This window comes from Argiope bruennichi, chromosome 7, assembly GCF_947563725.1.
Source record: "Argiope bruennichi chromosome 7, qqArgBrue1.1, whole genome shotgun sequence".
Lineage (NCBI taxonomy): Eukaryota > Metazoa > Arthropoda > Arachnida > Araneae > Araneidae > Argiope > Argiope bruennichi.
The window spans coordinates 47,392,851-47,418,024 of NC_079157.1; the positions used below are offsets into that span (position 1 = coordinate 47,392,851).

The 25,174-nt window shown below is 30.4% G+C and overlaps 1 protein-coding gene across 1 annotated transcript in view; it reads right to left on the minus strand.

Annotated features, from left to right (window-relative positions):
• Window positions 1-25,174, minus strand: part of LOC129976598 (ADAMTS-like protein 1) — a 128,376-nt gene that overhangs the window by 48,889 nt on the left and 54,313 nt on the right. The window contains exons 2-5 of the mRNA XM_056090237.1: window positions 11,033-11,131; window positions 6,235-6,423; window positions 4,473-4,703; window positions 1,174-1,318 (exon numbers count right to left, since the gene is read on the minus strand). Coding sequence (XP_055946212.1) covers window positions 1,174-1,318; window positions 4,473-4,703; window positions 6,235-6,423; window positions 11,033-11,131 — 664 coding nt within the window. The remainder of the gene's footprint in view (window positions 1-1,173; window positions 1,319-4,472; window positions 4,704-6,234; window positions 6,424-11,032; window positions 11,132-25,174) is intronic.

Genomic DNA, 25,174 nt, shown 5'->3' on the forward strand with positions numbered 1-25,174 from the left:
CTCAGTTTTTGATTTTATTTGTAATTCAGGGCGAAATACGACGTCGCCTACTAGGGTACCCTAGGGCGATGAACTAGGGTACCCTAGTTCATCGCCTATATTCTTTTAACATTGTTGTGTACAATCATTCCTCTGATTCTGTCAAATACCTTGTAAACAAACGTTCTGTGAAATTATTAGTGAAGATTTAAGTGAACTTTCATATTTATAAGATGAGTGATAAAGATATGGACTGAGATTCGATGCTAAATGTACCTATTGAATACTAGAAGTTCATTTATAACACCTTTCAAACGGTGTTGAAAATTATAAAAAAAAATAACAGTTGAACGATTTGCATTTTCAGCATTTATAAGCTTACCATGTCATTTTATTTTAAATCCATATTGCTCTATAACTTGTAGTTGATAATTTTCTTATATTTTTCAAGGCATCGAAATTGGACTGTTAACTCCTATTTTGCAATAGAAAATTTTATATGTAAATTTTATATGTTTACCATGCGTAGATACCTCTTAAAAAATTAAGTTTGCTTGGATTTAAGGCCAAAGAAATAAGAAAAAAAATATAGTAGATATCCTGTATATCTATTGTCTGAAAGGGTATTCTTGGTTCAACATCAAAGCGAAACTTTGCTATGATACCTTTAGATGCTAAATTTCTTTGCCGGTGAATCCGCTGCGATGAATTCATTACTTAACCTCTTATTCTTAAGATAATTCGAGCTCAGATACTTCAGAAAACTAAAACGCCTGCATTTCGCTTTCACAAACTTTAGAAAAATCCCTAACTTCTTAAAAACCGTAATGGTAACTCCCTTTTCCTTAAAAGGTTGATACACGAAAAAGACCTTCCGCTTAACTGATGGCTATTAAGAAAATACATGCTCGCACGATATTTGAGAGTTCCCAGAAAACATTTATGTCCTTCAAATCCATCTGGGTGAGAATCTCCAGCGACCTCAGCACGCACCACGGGTATTCAATCAATCATAAAGAATAAAAGAGAAAATTTCGTTGTGATATCCAAGTTTCGTGGGTGCCCCTCGGAGCTCGCCGTAGTTTCATTGAAAAGGCGTTTAGGGCCTTTTATTATTTATACTTCACTTAACTTAAACATCACTTAATAATAATATTAAAGTCACACACATGGGATAGTTTAAAAACTACTTACCTCCGCCGCAAGTGACGGAGCATGCTCCATAGCTTCCTTCATGCCAAATAAATGTTGGACGCTGGCACTGAGATCCGTCTCCACCACATATCCCACATTCATCTACTTTCAAGGTGGATCCAACCTGAAGGTCACAGCCGATCGGCTGAAAAAAAAATGCAATTCCCTTTTCTATTAGCATATTGCCACATACTATGCCTACCATATTGCTATGATATTTTACGATATTATACGGCATTCAGAATATAAAACGATGTTCAAGAGATATTGTACAATATCTTATTCTAACAGAGTTAATATTTAAAATTATTGCGAAGGTCATTGTTGTTCACAAATTCAATGAAAAAGATATTGTCTCTTAGCCACTAATCACAGACATTTATCTTTAAATGAATGCAACATATCTTGAAGAGAGCAATAACAAGAATTAGTTATATTCTTGGATTTCATTTTCGAATAGTAGATAAATTCAGTTTTATATTTCACAGATTATAAATATTTATTTCTTTTTTAAAAAATTATCTTGTATTTGGAATCGGCTTAAATAGGTATTTAACTATTTTCAAAGGCAATAACTATTTAGTAAACACGATCGCATTTACTTTTTGAGCCTTTCTGACTGAATGAATAGCTTTTAAATTCAACAATCGAGCTTATTACTTAGCTATTCAAAGCATGTCCCAGAAACGACACTTTCACTTGATCTTTTTTTTAAGCGAAAGGACATGTGAAAATTATTGTGAGTAAAATCAGGACATAGGATGGGTGATCAACAGCTCCCAGAAAAGCTTCTGCAGCATATATTTTGTGAAATTCGTGGCAAGTGGACCATAATATTGTTACGGAATTTCCAGGTTCGTTTGGATAGTGGGAGTTATATGGTGTGGAGAACACTCAATCAGCAGTAGAAAATAAAACAACGAAGTTTATTTACACGAAGACACACAGGACAGCACAAAGACGACAACTATATACAGCACAGAAGACGATTATCTTCAGCCGAGACGTGCAGCATACAACCAGACCCTACTGCAGACAGTAGCGCACAGCTTAGTTCAGCACTAGCTTCACTGCGTCGCTGCTCCGCTTATCTCTGGAAGGCCAGATCTTTACTGTCGATTCCGATTACACTCCTCTGTCGCTTCCGACTACGACTCGACTACTACTGGTTCACGACTACTCCCCGGCAGATGCAGTTCCTTTTATAGGTCTCAGGAGGCACGGCTAGAAACCTTTCAACCAATCAGGAACGTTCGAGGCGTATCTCGGTTCCTAATGGACGGATCGGGAAAATTCTCGATGTTTCGGGTATAATCTATTTTGGCGCCAAAGTCGCCAAATTCGTCGCCAAGTCGCCAAATGATCGCCAAGTTTGTCGCCAAGCTCTGGGACCTCCTATGGAACCAACTAAGCTGGGAAGCCGCATCACAGATTCATAACAATATTGTTGTGGATCAACAGAACACCAACACTGAGCATCCTGCCTGTGAATTGATAATTACTCCTGTTTTTCCGTCATTAATTCTTTGCGTTTAAAAACTTTATCATTGGCATAATTTCTAGTCGGAAGAAGAGAAAAATGAGAGCCGCCATTTTCACGCTACACCATGATGTTAATATAAGCGATCGAGAAGCTAAACTGCCTCATAAAATAGGCACATGCACAATCTACCTGGCTGGTGTCATCACATTTCTTACCTTTAGCAGCGCCATCTTTTACCGGTATTGGAAGCATAATTTCTAAATAGCTATCGTAGTTGTCATTTTATTGGCAGTAATAGCTACATGATTTTGAAGTACTATTTTACCATCGGAACTAACGAATAAATATTTCACCCTGTTAATAATTTAATTATGCAATTTAATTGTAAAATTAACTTATGCAATTTAATTGTAAAATTAACTTATGCAATTTAATTTTGCCATGAGTGCAAATGCTGGATAGATTTGTAAAAATAACTAAAATGCCGCATGATTTTACAATACTATCTTATGGGAGTATGATATCTCAAGCATGCTGTAACCTTCATTATGAATAGAACCCGTGCATACCGATGTAAGAGAATACATTATATTATATAATGCACATCTCTGAATGCGAAAAATATAAAAAAATTAATGAATGTAGTTGTGTTATGGCAATTAACTGGGAAATACCTTGCGTCAAGATTTTAATTCACCGATCTTACCAAGGAATACTCATTAATAAATATATTTTTACGGAAAATTTAATCCGAAAATGAAGAATCAATGTAATAGATTTTTGATGAAGCAGTCTAAGAGGCTCAATGGCAAATCATGACGCTTTATTCTACACGTAAGTGCAAACATACAAGTAACAAAGCTCTGCCGAAGAGCGCACGAGAACAGCATTTGCAGTAAACAGCACAACATAAGCAGAAATTCCGTAATAAATAACTGCAATAGTATAAAAGCTCTTGGAGAACTCATTCAACTATTCGACTCATTCGACAATTCGCTACTGATCCATTATTCGATTTAATACTGATTGGTTCCAGCTCTGTCTGCCAGCCCTTAGTTTCCATAATAGAACATAGAATGTGTGAAGAAAGAAGAATGGAAAAAAGATCATCATAACTTGCATCCTAATAGAGCTACCATAAAAAATTTTACTGTTTCTGGAATTTTCAATTTTGACCCAATTCGTTGCAAAATGGCATCCAAGTTTGTCACCAAGGCTTGGATTTATTGACTTATTATTCATGCAGCATTCATCCGAACTATTTATAAAGCTATATCTTTCTATCGATACTTTTGTTTTTGTTAAAGGTGCTACATTTTTTTATCCCCATGATAAATCGTCAAAAACAGCAAACCGTTGCCTTTTTGAAGAATGGCGATTGGTAACTCGATGTTGGCGATCTTGGTGTAATCGGAAAATCTACAAATAAATTCGTGAACCGTAAAAACAAAAAACAGGTTTTTTTTTTAATATTATAACTTTATTGCTATATGGGATTAATAATATTATTATTGTCATTATCTGTTTAATATAATTAACTATTAAAACGATAAAAAATGTTAAATGCCATGTAAATGAGGTTAAAAAGTAATTCATAATGAGGAAGTGCCAACATTCCTTAACAATTTAGCAAAATTCTGGAGGCCTTGGATCAAACTTTTCTACACATGTTCATCCCAAATTGATTATGATTGAATCACATGAGGTATGGAATCCTTTTAGCTACGGGAAGATGTCATGGTGCCAAAATTCAAAGCCTCACTGTTAGTAACAAAATGAAATGAAGAAAAAATAACAGAATTATTGAACCTCTCACCTGGCACTGTCCATCCACACACATATCGAGGGCCCCTTCTCTGCAACGAGTGCCATCCAGCACCTTCTGTGCTAGTTTTGCAACGAAGTTGAAGCCCTTCGCCTGACAGATGAGAGCACAGGGATCCTCAGGGTCGTAGAAGGGCAGCCACTCGTACTTGCGGTCCCTGTATGGCCGATTGTTGTATGCAGTGCACTGGGTGGCACGAAAATCGTGAGATTCGGGACAGGGCTACAGAAATAGAAAAGCTTAATCATCATTCGAAAAAACTATTTTGTGGCAAGATATATGGTATTGAAATTGTAAATGGTATTTCCATTTATGTATATTCAACCCTTTCATCCCTTAGATCATTCTAGTTCAGTTACCTCAAAGTACTGGAACGCTTGAGATTTTCTTTCAGAGTTAAGAAAAATTCCCTACCTTGACAGCCCTTTGATATACAGAAGTGGATCCTTCTTAGCTGATAGTTATTAAGAAAATGTATATCCGGATACACTCGGAGATTTCCAATTTGGATGAGTATCTCTAACGAACAGAGCCGGCTTTAAGGTATTCAATCAGTTACACTTAACAAAAGTTGGTGGATATCTGACATTAATATCCATGCATCATATGAACTCACGGAGTTTCGTTGAACGGGAGATGGCTCTAACTGTTCATTTTTCATTCATTCATTAATGCAGCTGAGAATAATTATCACAAAGACTTGAAAAAGGGTTCGTCCTAAAATTGAAAGAAATGTATTCTTCGGTAATATCATGCAGTTTCTCCAAGTGAAACAACGCGAAGTGAAATGGAAGCTACGATGAAAGTATACAAAAGATTTTTAAAAACTCTGAAAATCTGAATCGGGGGTCTGCGGTTATTGAGGGAGTCTTTTAAGATGAATCCGTTTTCATGTCACAGGTTGCTCATAATTTTAATCACAAATATCTCGGACAGTTTTATAGATAATTTCATGAAACTTCGTCTCGTATTTTTTATCATGGTATAGCGTACATTTTTTTTAAATGGACTTTTTCACCAACCTCTTTCATTTTTGCAACTTCATCATTTCGCTTCTAGGAGTGCTGTAATCTTTCTCAATAAATCAAACATGGTCACTTTATTATAGGTGCATGTTATTTCCCTGATTATGTGAAATACCGTCTTGAGTTTAAAGGGCTTAAAAGGATTTCACTGATCACCTTTTATATGACTAAGCACAGATGTAATAATGAATTGAAGAAGGACGTATTTTTGAAGAAGTAAAGTTTACAGCACCTCTAAGAGCGCTGCAATCTTTTTCAATAAATTTAACATAATCACTTTATTACAGGTACACGCTACTTTACTAGTTTATAAGAAATACTTTTTTGAGTTTAAAAGGCTTAAAAAGATTGTATCGATCACTACATTTATTATTAAACAATGGCGTGATAATGAATTGAAGAAAGACGTATAGCATTTAAAAGTAACATTTTAAAAGCGAAAACTTTATTCTTCGAAATTCAGCAACTGGTCTACAGTTCAACAATTGTGTCAAGATGTTCAATCATAATCAAGTTCCCAGGTTTCCCATGAATGATCCTATTAGATGCCAGAAGTTCCATGCCATGGAAAACCGAGATTAGAAGGCAACTGGATATAGGTTTTGAATCAGTTATTCACCGCATTATGAAATATTGGTATAGAAAAGCCGGCTGTATATTCTTTAAATAAAATAACATTGTCGTTTATTATTAACATTGAGTCTCTCTCTAACTACAATTGTACTCACCTGCATGTTGCAGATCTGCCTTCTTATTGGTTCTCCATCTGGACATCTCCCGCGGCACTTTCTGAAACTGAGTGCAATGCCGCCATCACAGCTCCTGGAACAAGGCTTCCAAAGTGACCAAGGTGACCATCCATCATGACTGCCCTGATCATGACTTTCATTACCTTGTTTATCATCAGAATTGGTTACCTGAGGAGAGGGTAATTAACAGGATTTTAAAGAGTTCTTTCAAATAATTCAATCACGGTTGTAGATTTCAGTTATTTAAAAATAACCACATGCAACCTTTTGTTTTAGGCAAATAAAGTTTATAACAATAGTGTTATAAATGAAAATTGAATCAACCAGTTAAAATACTCTCTTTACATTTCCCCAATCATTCTGCGAAATATATTTGCATTGATGTTATTTATTTCAAGCCGTGAAAGTAGGACTTCGTTTTTCTAATTTTTGAAAATTATAAAAGAAATATACGAGAAATTAAGAATTTCTGACTAAAAATCTTACATGAAATGACATAATGAATTATTTGTTACCTTAATTTAAATCACTAAGATGAAATAATCCAAGAATTTTTTTCTGTTGCAGAATTATTTTTAATCGCCGTAAGGATATTTTTTTAATTTAACTAAAAATTCAGAATGAATGTTCGGATATTTCATAACAATATTTCTCGAAGCCGCATTGAAATTTAACTCAACTTCGTTACTAAGTGTTTATTGCTTTATAGACTAGAGTGTTTAACCCAGACATACTTACTTTGGAACATATGTTTTTAGAAAGTGTAAACATATATTTTAGGAAATAGGAAAGTTCATATGGAAGCGATTGTGTTTGTAATTTTAATTGTTTTAATTATTTAACAATTTAATGAATATTAAGAATTCTCCCACCATAAATTTCTAAATTATTACAATACAAATATATTTACAAAATTTAAAATTATTAAATTTATATTTTTAATTAAATTAATGCGATTGTTGTGCAATTTTTTTTCCTAAATTTTGATACTTTAAAAATATATTTAAATAGTATTGATTGTATCATTGAATGTTGGATCATTTGTCTTCCATTGTTGAAAGCCACAGAAGAAAAATTCTGTTCATGATCTTAGTAATTTGCCTTAGGAATAAGAAAATGAAATTAGAGTACAGCGAAATAAAACAAGCAGTTAGATTAACTTTTTAGTTTTCGCTTTAATGGCACTGTGATGTCATGGGACTTGACTTCACTAAGGATGATCGTATATACTATAAACCGAACAAGTGTAAAACTATTAAAATAAAAAGACTTTATATGTATCACAATTTAAAACTGCTAGTGTCAACAACTTTTTAAAAATTGCTTAGTTGAGAGAACCATGAACAAATAATGCATTAGTGTATTAATTAAAATTAATTAAAAAATTTCGGTAGAATAGCTGTACTAAAGACTATTTCATTCTTTATTAAAGAGCTTGCTATAATTACTAGTATGATATGGTTGAAACTCCAATTTTTGACATCATTTACATATTATTGCAGCATATTTACTCCGTCAGACATAATGGCGAAAATAGTCAAAGCAATTTCATTGTTTTTTCCAGTTTGTGATAATATGCTTTTCTTCTACCGTCAAAAATAAAATAATTGGAATACATTTTATTATTGAATGTTATAATTGAAGATTTTGTTATGTGTGAATTTTACATAATTACATTTAAGATTTAAATTTAGATGCAATAACAGTTTGGCTTTTATAAAATTTCCTCTAAAAATTTTGTAAATTTTTAAATCAATTTAAGTTTAATTTGAAACAATACTCTTTTTACTTTTACTGGAAATTATGTTGATAATTCAACAAATACATCCGTTAATTAGTAAAATGATTGAATCCTATTTTTTCCATTGTTAAATTTACGATCAAAATAATTTTATAGAGAAATCAACTAAAAAGATATCAATTTAACTTTCGGTTTTATTTCACAATCTCACATGCAATATTATACTACTTTATAGTATGTTCGCGTAGTTAACACATGTTTCAAAACTTTTTGAATTTATTTTGCATTCTGTCTGAAATATATAAATTCTAGTTTAAATTTTAATATTTTTAACTTTTCAATAAATCTAATAACAAAGTATACCAGTTATTTATTGAGATATATCGTAATCAGAAAGAATCCAAACGATTTTTCTCACTTTATATTGTTTCTAACTTATTTTTTTCTTCAATGTGGCTGTAAAGAATCCACTATTCTTTTAGTTGAAACTTTCTACGATAAACTGTTCTGCATTTTATTCCCAAAAGCACTTTGCTTCATGAATTTCAGGTTCTATTTTATTATTTTATTCACTCTTATTCCGCTAAAACCACTACGAATATTTTCTTTTTGTAAATTTTGAACTTTGAAACATCGATAAATAATGAGTTTCTTATTCAAATGTAGGCATTTACATAAATTGAAATTTTTCATGCGTCTTTGAATTTTTACTTTTATGATTATACAAAAGAAAATTTATTGAATTAAAGCTACGGTTTTATAGATTATTCACTAAAAAAACAAAAGAAGTTAAATATTTTTTATAAAAGCATGCCTATTATATAGAAAAGGTACAATATAACGTCGTAATTTTTGGAAATAAGTAATTCAATTTAATTAGAACGTGGGTAGATTTCAGACAAAAAAAGTATTATCAATTCTCTGAAGATATCTGACGAAAGATTAGCCTTTATTTAAATTTAAAACAAATGGAGTATTTCTTTTGATAATAAATCTTTTCAAATTAAATCATTAAACGGAAAAGTTTAATGCATTTGTTCAAAGAAAATCTAACTTTTTTTTTAAACTTTTTGTAAGCGATGTAAGCTAATTTTTTGCTTAATTACTTTGTAATACTTTTTATAGGGTAATTTTTAACATGAGTACATGATATTAATTAAAAAGCGTTGAGTGTATTAAACAATATTATTAGAGAGGTTATATCACGTAACATTTATTCAATAAATTTTAAAAAGTAACTATTTTAATATACTTTTATTTAACTTGACTTGCATACTTTTAAAGACGGAACTCTATAACAATACTAGAATTCAGAAATGGTGTACACTTTTGTAGATTCTATGAAAGTGCTATTGTTACAGAAATACGTCCAGTGAAGATACGGTGCAATAAGTGCAACAAGCTCAATAATGGATATTGAGGCTTTATCTCTTTCTATCATAGTATCTCAGTGAGGAAAGTAATTTTATACGAATACTATTTTATACGAACATGAATAATAAGTAGTTTTTATAATATAAATTTGTATTTAGAACCAGGAAATATTTCTGAACGAGCGTATAGATACCAATAAATTCTTGCTTTCTTCTATTCAACGATTTTGTTTCATTTTGTGTTTGGCAATGTATTTTTTCAATCACCATTTGTTTTAATTCGATATTAATGATTAGTTTCAATTTGATTGTTCATGTACAATATGTAATTATGAATTCAAAAGTTTGACATTTACATTTTTTTAATACTGGATTATAGCAAATGTTAATAAGCTGCGGTCTGTTGATATATAATGTTCTTACTTTAGATGAAAATTTTTTCTCATATTGTTTTTCAGCATTATTTTTATTTTGTATATGTCAATTATATTGTATATGTGAATTTCGGAAGAAACGGGAATTTCGACGTTTCCAGAATAGAATTTTTTTATTATTGAGATCTTTAATTCTCTTTTGTGTAATAATCCTAAAATACTCTTTATATCTCAAGGACTTTGTTGCATAAAATCATTCATTTTTTATATTTAATATATAATATTATTTCTCAGTATTTGATTGAATTCGTTATTTTATGAAGTTCAAAACTGTGACATGTCTGATTTCTTTCTGTTTGTGGATAGCTATTTGTTTCAAACCGATTTAGGTGATTATTTTTGATTTAATTCGTAAACATTATGAATAGAGAAGATCCTACTTTATGGAAACAAACTTAATGAAACTATGGACTTCCATTTAAAGTGTAATACAAATAAGAATCTAAATAATGGAAATACTATAATAATTATCCATATAACTCATAGTAACTAATAATACAATAAGCAATCATATATGATATATTATTAATAGGATAACAGTCTAGATGAACATATCTTCTAGTTCTACAAGAAAACGAGAAACACAGATACAAAACATACATACAAACAAAACATACACAAAGACAGCATTTGTAGGATAAGCAGACAGTAAATAACAATTTAAATACAGCAAGAAGGCAATAGTACTAGACACAGTTGCTTTATAATGTGATAGTCTAAAGAGAGAATTAATTCAAGTTTGAAGGCTTTGGTTTTTTTAGACTCCCAACAAGATATAGAATTTTACAAAAGGACACCTAGGAATCTTTTCCTAAAAGAGATATTGTCAAAATTCTAGTATTTTCTAGAACAATCATTTTTATCAAATTTAATTTTGCCAAATTTGCTATACCACCAATTACTAAGGCTCGAGTCTTTAATTTGGCATCTATTCATCATTTATTAAACATCCTTCTTTTCAGCGATGAAATTATTTGTCGGAAAATAATATTAAAAATTCCTATCACTTTTATTTAATATTTTTTCCTTATCATTTTCCATGCATTGAAATGTTACCTAATTAATGCTGAATCATTACCTAATTAACTTCGAAATTAAGTGCTTACTTTTCCGCATATATCAATGGTCTTAAAAAAATCTAACTCACTTTTTGTTTATTAAAAAGTGAGTTAGATTTTTTTCATTTCTGAAAACCAAGAACATGAATGATTCATAATACAAATACTTACACTATTCTTCTCTCTGGATCTTCCTTCCAATCGCAACAAAGATTCTTCAATGAACGGGAAAACATCTTTAGCTCGAAGATTTGGCAGCCACAAAAGTATCTAAGAAAGAAAATTCGAATAAAAGTCAAAATTCTGACCGTAAAAGAAACAAACGAAAAAACAGAAAGTGAAATCGACAGAAAAATCCCAAGTTATTATGAACTTGCTTGGATTTTCGTGGACATTTCATCAGGCATCGATTCCCAAATTATGAATGCTCATCTGATTTATTTATATATATATATATATATATATATATATATATATATATATATATATATATATATATATATATATATATATATATAATATATAACAGCATAAAATGAAATTCCTGGTGGAATGGTAAGTATTGAATGGATAGTTCCCGAAAATTGATGAACGTTTAGGTAATTCCATTATTTAATAATAAGACTATTTCCTTTTCCCAATTCTCTATATCTCACGTCTGAAAAGAGTGCCATGAATAGTTTTTGTGTCTAAAATCCTCAAACCAAACTAATTTTATCTAAAAAATATGTTTGAATATAAATGCTTTTCTTGCTAAGGAATTATATCAAAAGTAGTTTTAACCTTCAAATAATAGAATTTTTTATATAGTTATATATATTTATAGTTATAGCACTATTAGGGTGATGCCATTCCCGTTGATTCATTATGAGGTATGTAAGTAGAGAGAGGTGACATGCCCCTTTCATAGATGGAAACAGATTGAACAACATATTGAAGAGATGGACAACATATTGACCATGAATTGTCATGACTATTACGAGCAAAATCAAGGCCGAGATAGCCTGGTTGGTAGAATCCCTTAGATTGCGAGTTAAAACCCCGCCGGTTGAAGATTCCCCGCGTGCTTGGTTGCTGACGCGTATATAAATTTGTCGTGGTCACCAAGTCGTCCATGTCGAGAGTAATTCCATTGTGGTTACTGGATCAGGGGTGATCGTTCTCTGATTCAGGTCTTAATTACGATCTGTGGATGAGTGAATGAAATCGGCGCCATAAAAAGGGTTGTGACGTGTGTGTAGCTAAGTCATTCTATTGGCTCTAGATGGCGCTACTATGAAAACAAGAGTAGCTCCCCCACCGGCTTAAAATCGCTGTCTTCGTAACAGCGGGCTTGTCCATGGCAAGTGCCACAAGAAACAACAACAACAACGTGCAAAATCTAGTGACCTTCATTCGACCGAAGCTTCAGTAAGTAGTTTGAGTTTTTATAAGCAATCTAGTTATAAATGCCTCCCCCTCCCTGAACATTTTAAGGGGAAATACAATTCTGTTTTCTTTATCGCTTTTCTTTATTAGGATGAAATTTAAAACGAATGCGACAGAACATAGCTCAAATTGATTCACTTTTCCCCTTCAGTATTTCCGGCATTCTAGCCTAATGAGGATTATTGTGAAACGAAGTTTTTAAACTAAACAAACGATTTATACTTCTATTAATCAATATCAAATTGACAATATTATCATTGTTTCCATTTATACTCAATCATAATGCAAACAAAAATTGTTTTCAGTGTTGCAGCTAATATTTCAACTTCGAATTTTTTTTTCTACTGTTCATGGTAAAGATATAAAAATTCGATTTATTTTTCCCTTTTAAATTCCGGTATAAGGAATAATTTTAATATAATTTTTTTTCTTTACTTCTGACTAAAATTTAAAATCAACAAGTTCAACTTTAATATCAAATAAAACAGAAAATATTCTTAAAATATGGTCTCTTTAAACACTGATGTTGTTTTCCGTAATATAATTTAATGTATACTGATGTTGACAGAAAAATTTGGAAATGTACAATACAATGAATAAAACAGTGGGCGGCTTCTAAATTAGTAAATATCACATATTTATAAATTTGAAATTTAAAAATTCTTTGCTGAAAAAGACTTGATTTCATAAAATATTTTATTGAAATTTTTAGCAACCATTAATCACTACAAAACAAATATGTAATGTAATCACATATTCATATTTGCTAATACTATTCGATAATATTGCACTTATTTCTTTCTCGTGAGTTAATTGAAGTTTACTTGAATTTCAACTGTCGATATCTAATAAAAATTGAAGTATTCTTACTTGTATCTACAATAAATAATATCTGTAATAGTAGCAAATAACATCTAATTGTTTTTTTTACTTTCTCGAATACGATGTATAGAGGAGGTATTGTAATTATCAAAAAAATCTGAACTTGAGATTTTGACGAATCTTTATGATTCAGATCTCCCTGATTCTCCCCAAAAATACATTTTTCGCACTATGTCTGTCTGTCTGTGAGCCGCGACAGCTAGTAAACTCTTTGAGCTAGACGGCTGAAATTTAATATTCGGAATCACACAAAATTTGCAGATTTCTGTCATATTTTGAACGACATCCATTTGCAGGAAGTCTGATTTTTCGAAACTCTAACAACTAGATAAGTAACATTTTGTTCACAGATTTGGCATTTAAAATAGAGATACTTAACAAAGTTGGAACCAAATCCGTCATTCGGTTGATTGTCTGTCGGTGTCTGCAATTTCGCAATTAAATGCATAACTCATAAAGCCAAGGACTTAAATCGATTAAATTCAGAATGTTATCTTGTGTCAAGTGTCAAATGGTCGTGATAAAGGCGTACACAATGTATATTATTGCAATAAATTCAATAAAAATGTTAGATTCAGGCAAAATATTATATTTCCTAACTATCGTTCACTATTGTCATGGAAGGCATTACGCAGTCTTACCCAAGGCCCCCAAATTTCGCCTAAAAAGGGGGATAAGATCTTATTGGACTTCACGTTGATAATGATAGTTTGATTTTTTGGGGAATGAAATTACCATTACCGCATTGAAATCCTTGTGGTTGTTTGGCTTGTAATTTTCATTTTTATTGCGATTTCAAAACTAACCACACGATAAATATAATGAACTCGATATATGAAAATGGTTCCTTCTAAAAGGCTGAACACAAAGCAGATTAAACATTAGGAAACAGCACAAGTCGTAATATGCAGCGAAGACATCAGGGATTTTCAAGCATCCTCATTCTTGTAAGAGATTTTTCACACGCATAAAAGAAATGTTGCGTGACCTTACTGACAAACAAATAATCAGATGGTAGACTTTGTTCGAGATTTGATGCAGTTCTTTATTTTTCGTAATAAAACCATATCTCCAACTTCATCTTTCTAATTCATTACATTTTTTTATTTGTTATATATCAAATATATAAAAAAATATTGTAATCCTCAAAAAGTCGGATCAAAAAATTATGATTATGTCAAATCAGCGATTTGAAAAAAATTTGACTATATCAAAAATTAACCACGATTGCACATAACTTTCGATAATAAATTCATTTTATTCTCTATTCTTGTCTTTTTTATGCCTCGTTAAAGCTTCCAAAAAAAAAAGACACTCGTATTTGCATAAGAGAAAGTAAAATAAAACTCCTTTGCGGAGATAATTCATATAATTCCAGATCTCGAATAAATAAACAGTGGTGTTTGAATAAGTGTATAGATCAAGTGAAGAATTTTCAGATAAAAGATCGGTATTTACTCATAGAATCAGAGTGAGGTAGTTCCTTTATTTGAAAAAGAAATCTTTCCTCATTACCAATATTTGAAACGTTTTCATCCTGTCAGCAATTCTCTGATTTTGGAGATGGATTTATCTTTCTTTCAGAATCTGACTCAGCTTTAGTTTGTTTGAAGAAAAAGAAGAGAATCTGTTTTCACATGTACTGAGATGAAATTAAGAGGGATCAGATTCTTATCGATTAAGAAGATATCAATACGATCTGATTAGAAAACACTGATATTTGAATTTTAGATGAGTTTTGTTACTGAATTTTCATGTGTAAGTTTTGGATTAAATATTTTTTAAACATGGTTTTCAAAAACATTTTGGATACGTCTCCTTTACTTTTCAGATGTGTATTTCAGTTATTTTAGAAAAATGATGACATACATTCTTTAAAAATAAATAATATTTGTCGAAAAATAGCTAAAAATAGTTGTTTGACTCTGTTATTTTCCAGCTATTTTTAAAATTATATTTATAATAAAACTTGAAAATTAGATAAAATTTGATTAAATTTAATTATTTCAATAACTATTTTTTTTCTCCATCAGATTAATTTTCAGAGTACAGAATTTTAAAAAGCGATCAAAACGATGTTTTTCTTTTTTACTTTTATTTCAATAGTGGCGACCTTTGGTGAACAGCTGGTGAGCACGTCTTAATGCTCGTTGAAAGTTTTTTTTTAAATATTTTATATAACTTGACTTCATGTAGCCTGTCTTTTATGTAATGTGTCATAATGTACTATGTATCTCTATGAATTTTTGTCAGCTCCCGTAAAATTTCAATTTTAAATTAAAGTGGAAATGGTTTAACTGCAATTACAAAATCCATTTTTACTGAAACCATGCATTTTTCTTTTAAATATGAGTACTGAAACAGAATGATTCAGCATTTAATTCTTACGTGCACTACAGAATAATTTTCATCATTTATGTAGTATGTTAACAATTATTCTACAAATATTTCTCAGATTCATCATAAAATTTAGTTTTAGTTTTTCTTTCAAAAGGATTTAAATGACATGAGTAACAATATTTTATTTTGTTTTGGTCTATAAATATACTTAAAAAAATTACTAAATCTAAATTTTATACAATCCTTTGGTTTTAAGGAATCATATTATGCGAAATATGACCTCTGCAACTTTTAAATAAGTAAATGAACGTTTCTATCATCTGCTATCAATCTGATCGATTTTTGATGTTTTGAATAAAATAGTTTAAAATAATCAACATTTTCGTAATTTTAAGCCAAACATTCTTGAGAAACCATGGGTGGAAGGTATCATCATTGAAACGGTCGATGAAGTGATCTAAAACTGCCCGTTTTTATTGAATAGTGATATTTAAATTTTCATTAATCAGTCAGTTTTAGTGACTAATTTAGTGCAATTTAGTGATTTTAGTGCAACTCTTTTTTTTAAAATATTAGTGTCTTTAGAATATTTTATTAAATATAATTCACATAGCAGAGGATCTAGAAAAAAGTTGAACATTTCGAAATTTATTAAAGCATTCATTGACTCAAGATACATAAAATATAATTATTTACTTCATTTAGGCCATTTTAACACATGTGCTTATATTATTAAAAGTTTATAAATTAGCCGTTTTCTCTGAAATGAAAGGACATATATTAAACAAAGTTTTCCTTAAATAAAGCTAATTTATTGAACCAATAATGTAGATATTGTAAAAATATCATAAAAATCCTTTTTTTTCTTTTATTTTTTAGAAAATATCGTATTTTATATTTATTTCATTTCATACAGAAGACACGTGCTGAAAAGTACACTTTTCCAGATTTGCAGTAATTTTTAACTTATTTTTTAATTTGAGCTTTTGTCAATGCGATGCAACTCGTTGATAAAAGCTAATATTTCCCCATGAACGCATAACATGCTCGCGCAGGTTAAATTTTTATTTTTATTTTATGTGAAATGAATTGTTGAAAAATGTAGTTAAAATATCTTTTAAAAATTAATTTTAAAAAAGCAACCTAATTTATAGATTAAAACATTGATATCATTAAATAGATCATTTTTTGCACTGTAACCTAACGTAAAAATCTTTTTATGCGATGATATTGTCTGAAGGTCGAACGGTCTGGCGGTCGAACGGAGCGCCAACACACACACACACACATTGAGCTTTATTATAAGTATAGAAAATATTTTTTGAAGACATTTTTCTATCTGACAACAAATAATCATCTGATAAATTTGTCTATTTTTTTGTACTTTTACAATTTATTTTATATTATTAAATACGAAATTATGTATTATTACCAGCTCTAGAAAAATTTTATCTATAAACCAAAATATCAGGTTACATTGATGAAAGTTGACATTGAAAGTTACATTGATTTAATTTATATCTGACGACATATTTTTCTCTCTAATATGTAATAAAATTTTTTTATTGTTGTTATTAACTAAATTTTATAACTGGGGAAATGCCTTTTTCTCTGCAAAAAAAATGTAAGAGTCCGGATGTTAGAAGAATTCCATTTAGTATCTTTCCATTACGGAAAATGGATTTGGGTCTTATTCAAGGAAATCAATTTTTGTAATGATCGAATGGTCAATTTGGAAGAATTTTTTTTCTCCATTTAAACTTTACTAACTGTTTTTAGCAGCAAGCACATTAACAACATACAAGGTTCTTAAACTGATTCTTATTTCATTACTTTCAAATTGGATTTTTTATTAAAATTTTAGTAGGGTTTTTTTGTTTTGTTTATTCTATGTTAGAAAGAGGGTGCAAGCCATTTCTTAGGCAGAAATAAATTCAAATTAATCAGTTATCAGGTTTTTTTTTTAAATCAAATATTTTATGCTCCGTACAATTAAACAAGGTTCTCAAAATTTTACCATTTTCCCGTGTTAACTTCCGAAAATATTGCTGTACATTAATACAATTCACTCTATATGAAAATTTAAAACAAATTGTCATTTTAATGCTAACAATTTAATAGTTTCACAAATATTTCTTAAATTTTGACAATTTTTTAAACTCATTTTTTTTTCTAATTTCCAATAAGAGATTACACTTTTATCCTAACACTCAAACAATTTTCATTATTATCATGTGAGATCATGATGTTTTTTTGTTAAGGGTTTTTGATATTGGTAATCAGGTAGGCAATGAATATTGAAGCTGGTAATCGCGTAGGCAATGAATATTGAAGCTCGAAATCGCGCAGACAATGAATAAAGTCTAAATGGCAATTTTCATCGTCAGCTTCTAATCGCATATATTTTTTACCTGCTTTTACCAGTATTGCATTATTATTATGTATGCTTCTTTGAAAGTAGATGTGTTTTTAAAAGGATGACCTGCTTTTACTGGTATTGCTTTATTATTACGTATGCTTCTTTGACAGCAGATGCGTTTTTAAAAGGTTGACGTAGAACTATGACATCATAGCTGTTATTTCATCTCAAAATCGGCCAAGGTCCAAAACTTTGTTTACCATCTAGAAAAATTGAAAATGAAAGCTTAAAGCTTAATCAATTATTTAATCGCGTGATTTTCTTCCATTTTAAAAAAATTGTTAAAGAAGTATATGATTAATATCTGTGTAGATTATAAAGCAACCCAATGCGAGTGGTCTCCCCAAAACTTTCTCGTATACTGTTTAATAAAGGTGCCATTCCAGAGAACAACTTGCATAGCTTTGGTGTACAATAGTTACGAAACATTAACTTTTGACGTGAATTTGACATTTTTGAATCTATCGTGTACTTGTTGGCGAGAGTTTTGTCAATTATCCCTTGTATGCATTTTATAGCATCCGACAATCAAATTTGTCTTTTAGATCCGTTTTACCCAACCGATTGAAGCAAAAATTTGACACAAAGGTACACTTATAGTTACAAAATCTTATGTCAAATTTGATATATTTAATCCATTGCATTTTTCAATTATCGTGTTTACATGTTTCTGAAAGTACAGACCGACAGATGGTCAACCCTTGCAAAATTTGGCTTAAAATTTAGCAAATGTCTGTACTATAGAAATTAAATCTGTGCACGAAATTTTATTCATCTAGATCTCTTCGTTTTGTAATTATCTTGTGAACTTATATTGGAACAGCTAGACAGACAGACTTCCTCTCAAACGGATTTTGATCAAAATTTGAAAGGAATATACAAATTTAATGTAAAGATAGTGCATCGAATTTCATCCGTCTTGCTCAAAGTGCTTTTGAGTTATCTTTGTCAGAGACAGACATTTTCTAAAATCGTCTTTAACGCACTTAAGGAATCTAAAGCGTAGTAATTCTCCTAAATCTCAAGTTGGTGTCTTTTTTTGACGAAAACTTTCTCTATATTTTATATACCATAAAGTGATGTTATGTAAAGTAAAGGTATGTTATGTTAAGTAAAAATGTGAAGTTATAAATATAATTACAGATTTTTTTTTCAGATTGTACTTGCTGAAAAAAAGATTTGTTTTTATTAGTACAGGATTTAGCAAGAAATAAGTTACCCACTTCACAGGGCTCTAAAATGCGCTCTATTGGTCCAAATAAGATAAAATTTGAACTACAGATTATTCAGATGATTAGTTTTACATTTATTAATTTTTAAAAAAATTAGTTTAAAGATTCACCAATAGATGGCGCTGTAACACAAATGGCATTTATTTGCATATATTGAAAATGTGAAACATAATTTGCGTAACATCGCATGTCTATTACCACTTTTCTTTGGATAAAAAGAAGGCGGATTCCTCACGGACATTAGTTTCTTCTCTGTTTGTCATGCCTACGTTGCAAGAAAAAGCGCTACTGGTGAAATTGTTCTACCAGAACCAACAAAACTCCGTTGTAGTTCTCGTCGTATGAAGCAGATACGAAGAGGTCCAATGTCTCCAGGTGTTCTTCGCAAGATGATGCTGAAATTTGAAAAAAAGGGGCAACTTGGCATTCTTTCAGGTACAGAACGGAAAAAAAAATCCCGTCTTCCAGCGTCGAAAATGTTGCGACCGCGTTCGTTGAAGCCAGCAGTCAGTCACCGCATAATAGCGTGAGTTTGCCAGTTATTTCCCGTGTTCTTGATATGCCGTATTCAACTGTACGAAAAATCATACGGCAGATATTCAGTATTGGATTCAGATTCAATATTGGGAGATCGAAGGACTATAATGGACATCCTATATAAAGGGAATGTACCATTGTCATCAGATAATTCGATCATAAAATTTTGATGAATTTCCAAGTTATGTATCTCCCATTAATCCAAAAAAAAAACCCCATTTTTTTTTATTATTTTTGCTCATAAAACGGTTCGACGTAATTCACAAATAGAACGAAGTAGGTGAACTCAAGGTGGTATCTTTTCCTTATACCACTCACGCTGCAATCATTTTACAATCTAGCGTGAAGGATCTATAATTGCAGTTACGAGCAGAAAAGCAACAGAAGGGTAATAGGTAAGTCTGTTCTATATCATGTTCTAAGATCACCTTGATTTGATTGCATAATGCGTCTTGTAATTCAGAATAAACTCCTCTAGCAGTCATGAAGAAGTATTTTTAGAACAAAATAAGAGGGTAAAATTCACACCGCTTAAAAGGATTAATCAAAAAAAGTATTCCTGCAGCATTTTTTGAAATTCATGATGAAGATACTACACAATATTTTAAAATGTTTTTCAATTTCATTATGAAATATCTTTCAATATCGTTTTGAAATATTGCTGAAGTTCTTTAAAATTTCATTCCAATATTGAAGAATGTTTTGATCTGTTTAGGATAAGGTGTATTTTTATTAGTATTGATAAAAATTTGTATTTCTAATCAAGATAATCAATCGATAGTAAAACTATGGTATTTAGGGATGTTTTATAAAATTTCTCTCTGAATTATTCTATCAGTTTATTAAATCACCTTATTTTTATTTATTTCTTCACAGCAAGAATAATGTCTACTTATTGACATCTTTATCTCTTCTGAGAAACACATTTATGGCATCTTCCTCTAGACTATTGTAGTTAATCGTTCCCTTTACCATTTTGAATTGCTTTAAGGTCTATTTTTGGGAAAAATCACAAAATTTTGAACCGTGGTCAAATGATAATACGAAAACCGACTCAGTGAATCTCTTCATTCTCTAAATTTTCAGTTCCAACCAATAAATCCATAATGGAATGTATGATTTACGATGTATTTAACGTATGATTTAGACGTATTGCCCTACTCCTTCAGATCCTCGGTGGATTGAATTTCGAACATATGACCCTGCTATTTAATGTCACAACTGCTATCATAACATTCAATTCTAAGAAATGCCATTTTTTCAATCTCGTGCAATGGATGACAAGAGCACATAGTGTTCACGAATGCAATTTTTAGAATCGTATCAGTTGGTACATATTATAATACAAGGTGTTATATAGAATATTTTTTAATTATTTTCAAATGCCTTTCAGCCGCTTCTAAATAAATATTGTTTCTTTAATAAATGCTTTAAAAATATTTTAATCAGTCCTGTTTCAAAATATTGGTTGTTTGAACATTTGAATGCCTTGGCATCTGTTCTCAACTGCATTCTTACTTTCCTTCTTTCTTTTTTTTTTCCCTTTCCGTAATGGATATCTAGCCAAAGTAAATAAAAGAAACATTTTATTTTTATCTCACTTCTGGTTGGATTACAACAAACTCAAAAAGAAGTTGCCTTCGTGTCGACGATTCCAGTGGCGTAAGGAATGAAGTGAATGCAAAGAAAAGAAAAAAGAAAGGCGATCGCTCGTAAAAAAGTATTTCAAAAAACCGCCCCATTTTATGTATTGGCGTCCAAATGCGAGGTCTGATGGTGGGGTTTCAGTTTGCAAATGCACGCAATTGGAGGGGCTCAAGTACTTTAACGATCGTACCAGCTGACAAGTTTCCCATCGAAAGTGGGTTGCCACTGCGCTTCGTTTATCCCCCAACTTGGGACTTTTTAAGAATTTGATGCATTTTTTTTATAGGAAAGGACTAAAAATATGACAATGTTAGAAATGCAAGTAGAAAATTACGTAGGGTCCTCTGATCTTTGGGAACCCAAGTACTGAAGATTTTTTAATAATATTTTCAGTGTAATTTAATGTTGTCTTCATTTATTATGAAGGCAGGGAACTGGAATTTATTTAATTTATTATTTAACTAGTTGCCTTTTACCAATCTTAATGCACGTTAAAATTTTAATAATTAAATATTTTATGGAACTCCCATTTTAATTGCTTCTTCATTAAAATATTTTAAAACTTCAAACTTTAATAGTCATATAATTCACTCATAATATTATAAAGGCCTACAGCCATAACGTAATATGTATCTCTCTAATTTTCTGTTAGCTCCTGTAGAATTTATGCTTTAAATTTTAGAGGCAATGATTAAACTGCAATAAATATAATAATATTTTTTTTACTGAAACAAAGCATTTTTTTTTAAATATGAGTACTGAAAACAGAGTCGCTGAGTATTTAAACCTTATGGGCACTAAAAAATATTTTTCTTAATTTATATAATATCTCAAGAAATTTTCAACAACAACAATGTTTATTTTTAAATACATCGAACACTAAAAAAATAAACAGAATCATTTGAAATAATCTGTCAAAAACATACTAAGCCTTCAAAAGCAAGTCCGCATCCGTTGAAAATAGTTGTCAACAATCAGAACACAATGCGCATGCATGAATTTTCAACGCCAATTATGGTAACGCAAATGCGTGAATTTTCTACTCCAGTTGAGGTAACGCTATGCAGATTAGAAATTTTTAATTTCCTTTATTCTGTTTTATTTTAATTCAAAAGTACTTCAGAATGAATCTGAAATATCGTTAATTAATATTGTTTAATTTTAAATGCATAAAACATTAAGAAAATAAACAGAATCGTTTGAAATAATCGGCCGAAAAATGTTAACCCTAGCCTCATTACTGTTGGAAAAAAAAACTGAAGCCTTACTCATTTGGTGGTGGGGAAATGAAAATATTTTTTTGGTGGGAAAGTTAGTTTTTAATTAATAATTAAAATTCTAATTAAAAATTCAAAAAAAGGAACACCAGGTGCACATTCCCGACCTCCAAGGTATGCATGTGTCAATTTTGGTAGCTGTAGGTCGAACGGTCTGGCCTGTAGAGCACCAACACACACACACACGCATACACACACACACACACACACACGCATACACACACACACACACACATTGAGCTTTATATAAGTGTAGATATAAAATCAAATCTTTTTAAATTGCTAAAAACTGTTACAGCAACATTTTCATTAGTTTTATAACATGTTATTTTATAATTCTAAAACAAAGTATGAAGTTTTATAATTATATAAAACGTTTGATCTCATAAATAAATATTATTTATAGTGTGTTGAAAATTTGTAAAAATATTAATGTTTTTAAATTATGCTAATTTTTAAATTTGAGCATGCATTTTTTATATGCGGTATACTAACGCCTTCTTAAAAATATTTGTTTATCAAAATTTGCTACTTCAAATTTCTTATATAGAGACAAAATTGAAATATAAAAAAATAATGATCTGATCTTTTAAAGTTGGGGAAGGGAAAGGGCATTTTCGAGACTTATACTATCTAAGGGTCCCCAAAATAGACACAGAAGATTATATTAACCCTTCCTAGGGCCGTGGGAAGTATGCTTCCCACCAAATTTATCAATCTTTGTATGAATTTATGTAGGTTGGCATAAGTTCTGACAAATTTTTTAGAAAGACAGAAACTTAGATGCTTCAGTTCTTTATCTCACACAAAATGATGTGTCTTGATTCGTTACTTCATTATTAATTAATCAAATTAATTAATTAATCAAATTAAATTTATCTAATAAGCTAAATGATTCCCTTTTCTTATTCTAATCTTAAGCCTAAAAATATTTAAACATAATATGACTAGAAAAAATTGTCCTGTAAAGGGTTAAATGAAGAAAGAATGAGACCAAAATATTTATTTAACTAATTTCAAAGGAAAAACGCTTAAAATTATATCTGTTTACAAATACTCGAGCATCTGTGAAAAAGAAGGACCTGTGAAAATTTTCTGACATACGGTTTAAGTGACTCACTCTGGCTTTCAAACTAAAGCTTAAGAAGGCCATATTTAGATGAATGAGCTTATTCTGAAAACTTTCTTTTGGAATTTTTTTTTCAATTCTAAAGAATTTCAGCTGCCTTAAATAGTGTGGCAAAGAATTTTTAAGACTCTGCCTGTAAAATAAAAAAAGAAATGAGGAATTATTAGTATTGTTGTTTTCTAATTCAAAATAATCTCTTCTGGATTCAATAAAATTGTAAAAGTGAAATGGCAATTATTTGAATGCCTTTTCTCAATGGAATTCCTTCGCAGCATGCCCAAAATTTATTTGTATAAACATAATATAGTCAAAACAAGAAATTTTATTTTTAAGAATAAAGAGAAGTTGTAGGGGGTCTAATCAGTGAATGCGGTAGATGACTCAATACATTGTCGTTATTTTTTGTCAAAAATATGAAAAAAAAATAATAATAATAATTAAGCGAAGGATGAAGCAAATTCCAACTCCTCTGTCCCAATATTTTGGACGAATACGATTATTTCTGACTACCAAATACTTCAAAATATTCAACCCTTTCTAGGACCGTGAGAAGTATGCTTCCCACCAAATTTATCAATCTTTGTATAAAATTATGTAGTTGAGCATAAGTTCTGACAAATTTTTTTAGTAAGTCAGAAACTTAGATGCTTCAGTCCTTTATCTCAGACAAAATGATGTGTCTTGATTCGTTACTTAATTATTGATTAACCAAACTAATTAATTAATTAAATTAAATTTATCTAATAAATTAAATGAATCCCTTTCCTTATTCTAATTTCAAGAGTCTTTAAAGGGTTAAATAATATTTACTAGAAATGTTTTGTCCACATGGAACATACTTCTTACAGATAACATCCACACGATTAATTGTTGTTATCGAAAGGTGAGATGAATATTTTTTGCTGGAAGATTTTGTAAGAAATCATTCTCGGGGGGTGGGGGGGGGGATTGCTTGTGCATGTGTGTGTGTAGAATTAATTTTTACTTCCAAACTCTATCTGTTATTTTAAAAGCATTCAGAAAACACAATGTTTCATCACTTATAAAGCCTATATCAAGATAATTACTTTAATTTTCAACAGCTGAAGCAATATTTCATCAATGTGCACTTCTCAATATTTCTGTTATTTAGTTAAAATGTCAGAAACTTATTTGATATTGACTTTTACCTTGCCTAAATCTTCATGCAAATAGTTTCTTTGTAGGTGTTTAAAGACTTTTCTATCAATTTTGTGATGAGCGAATACTTTTTTGCGACAATATCACTTAATTACACAATATCCTCAAAATTCTAGATAAGTTAAAGCAATTTTTTTTCTGTCCAATAAAGCCAGTGATATAGGTAATAATTTGATTAACTTGAATAAAACCTATCTTTAACTTGCTTGATCATCTAATAAGTTCCCATGTCTTTTTATCAGA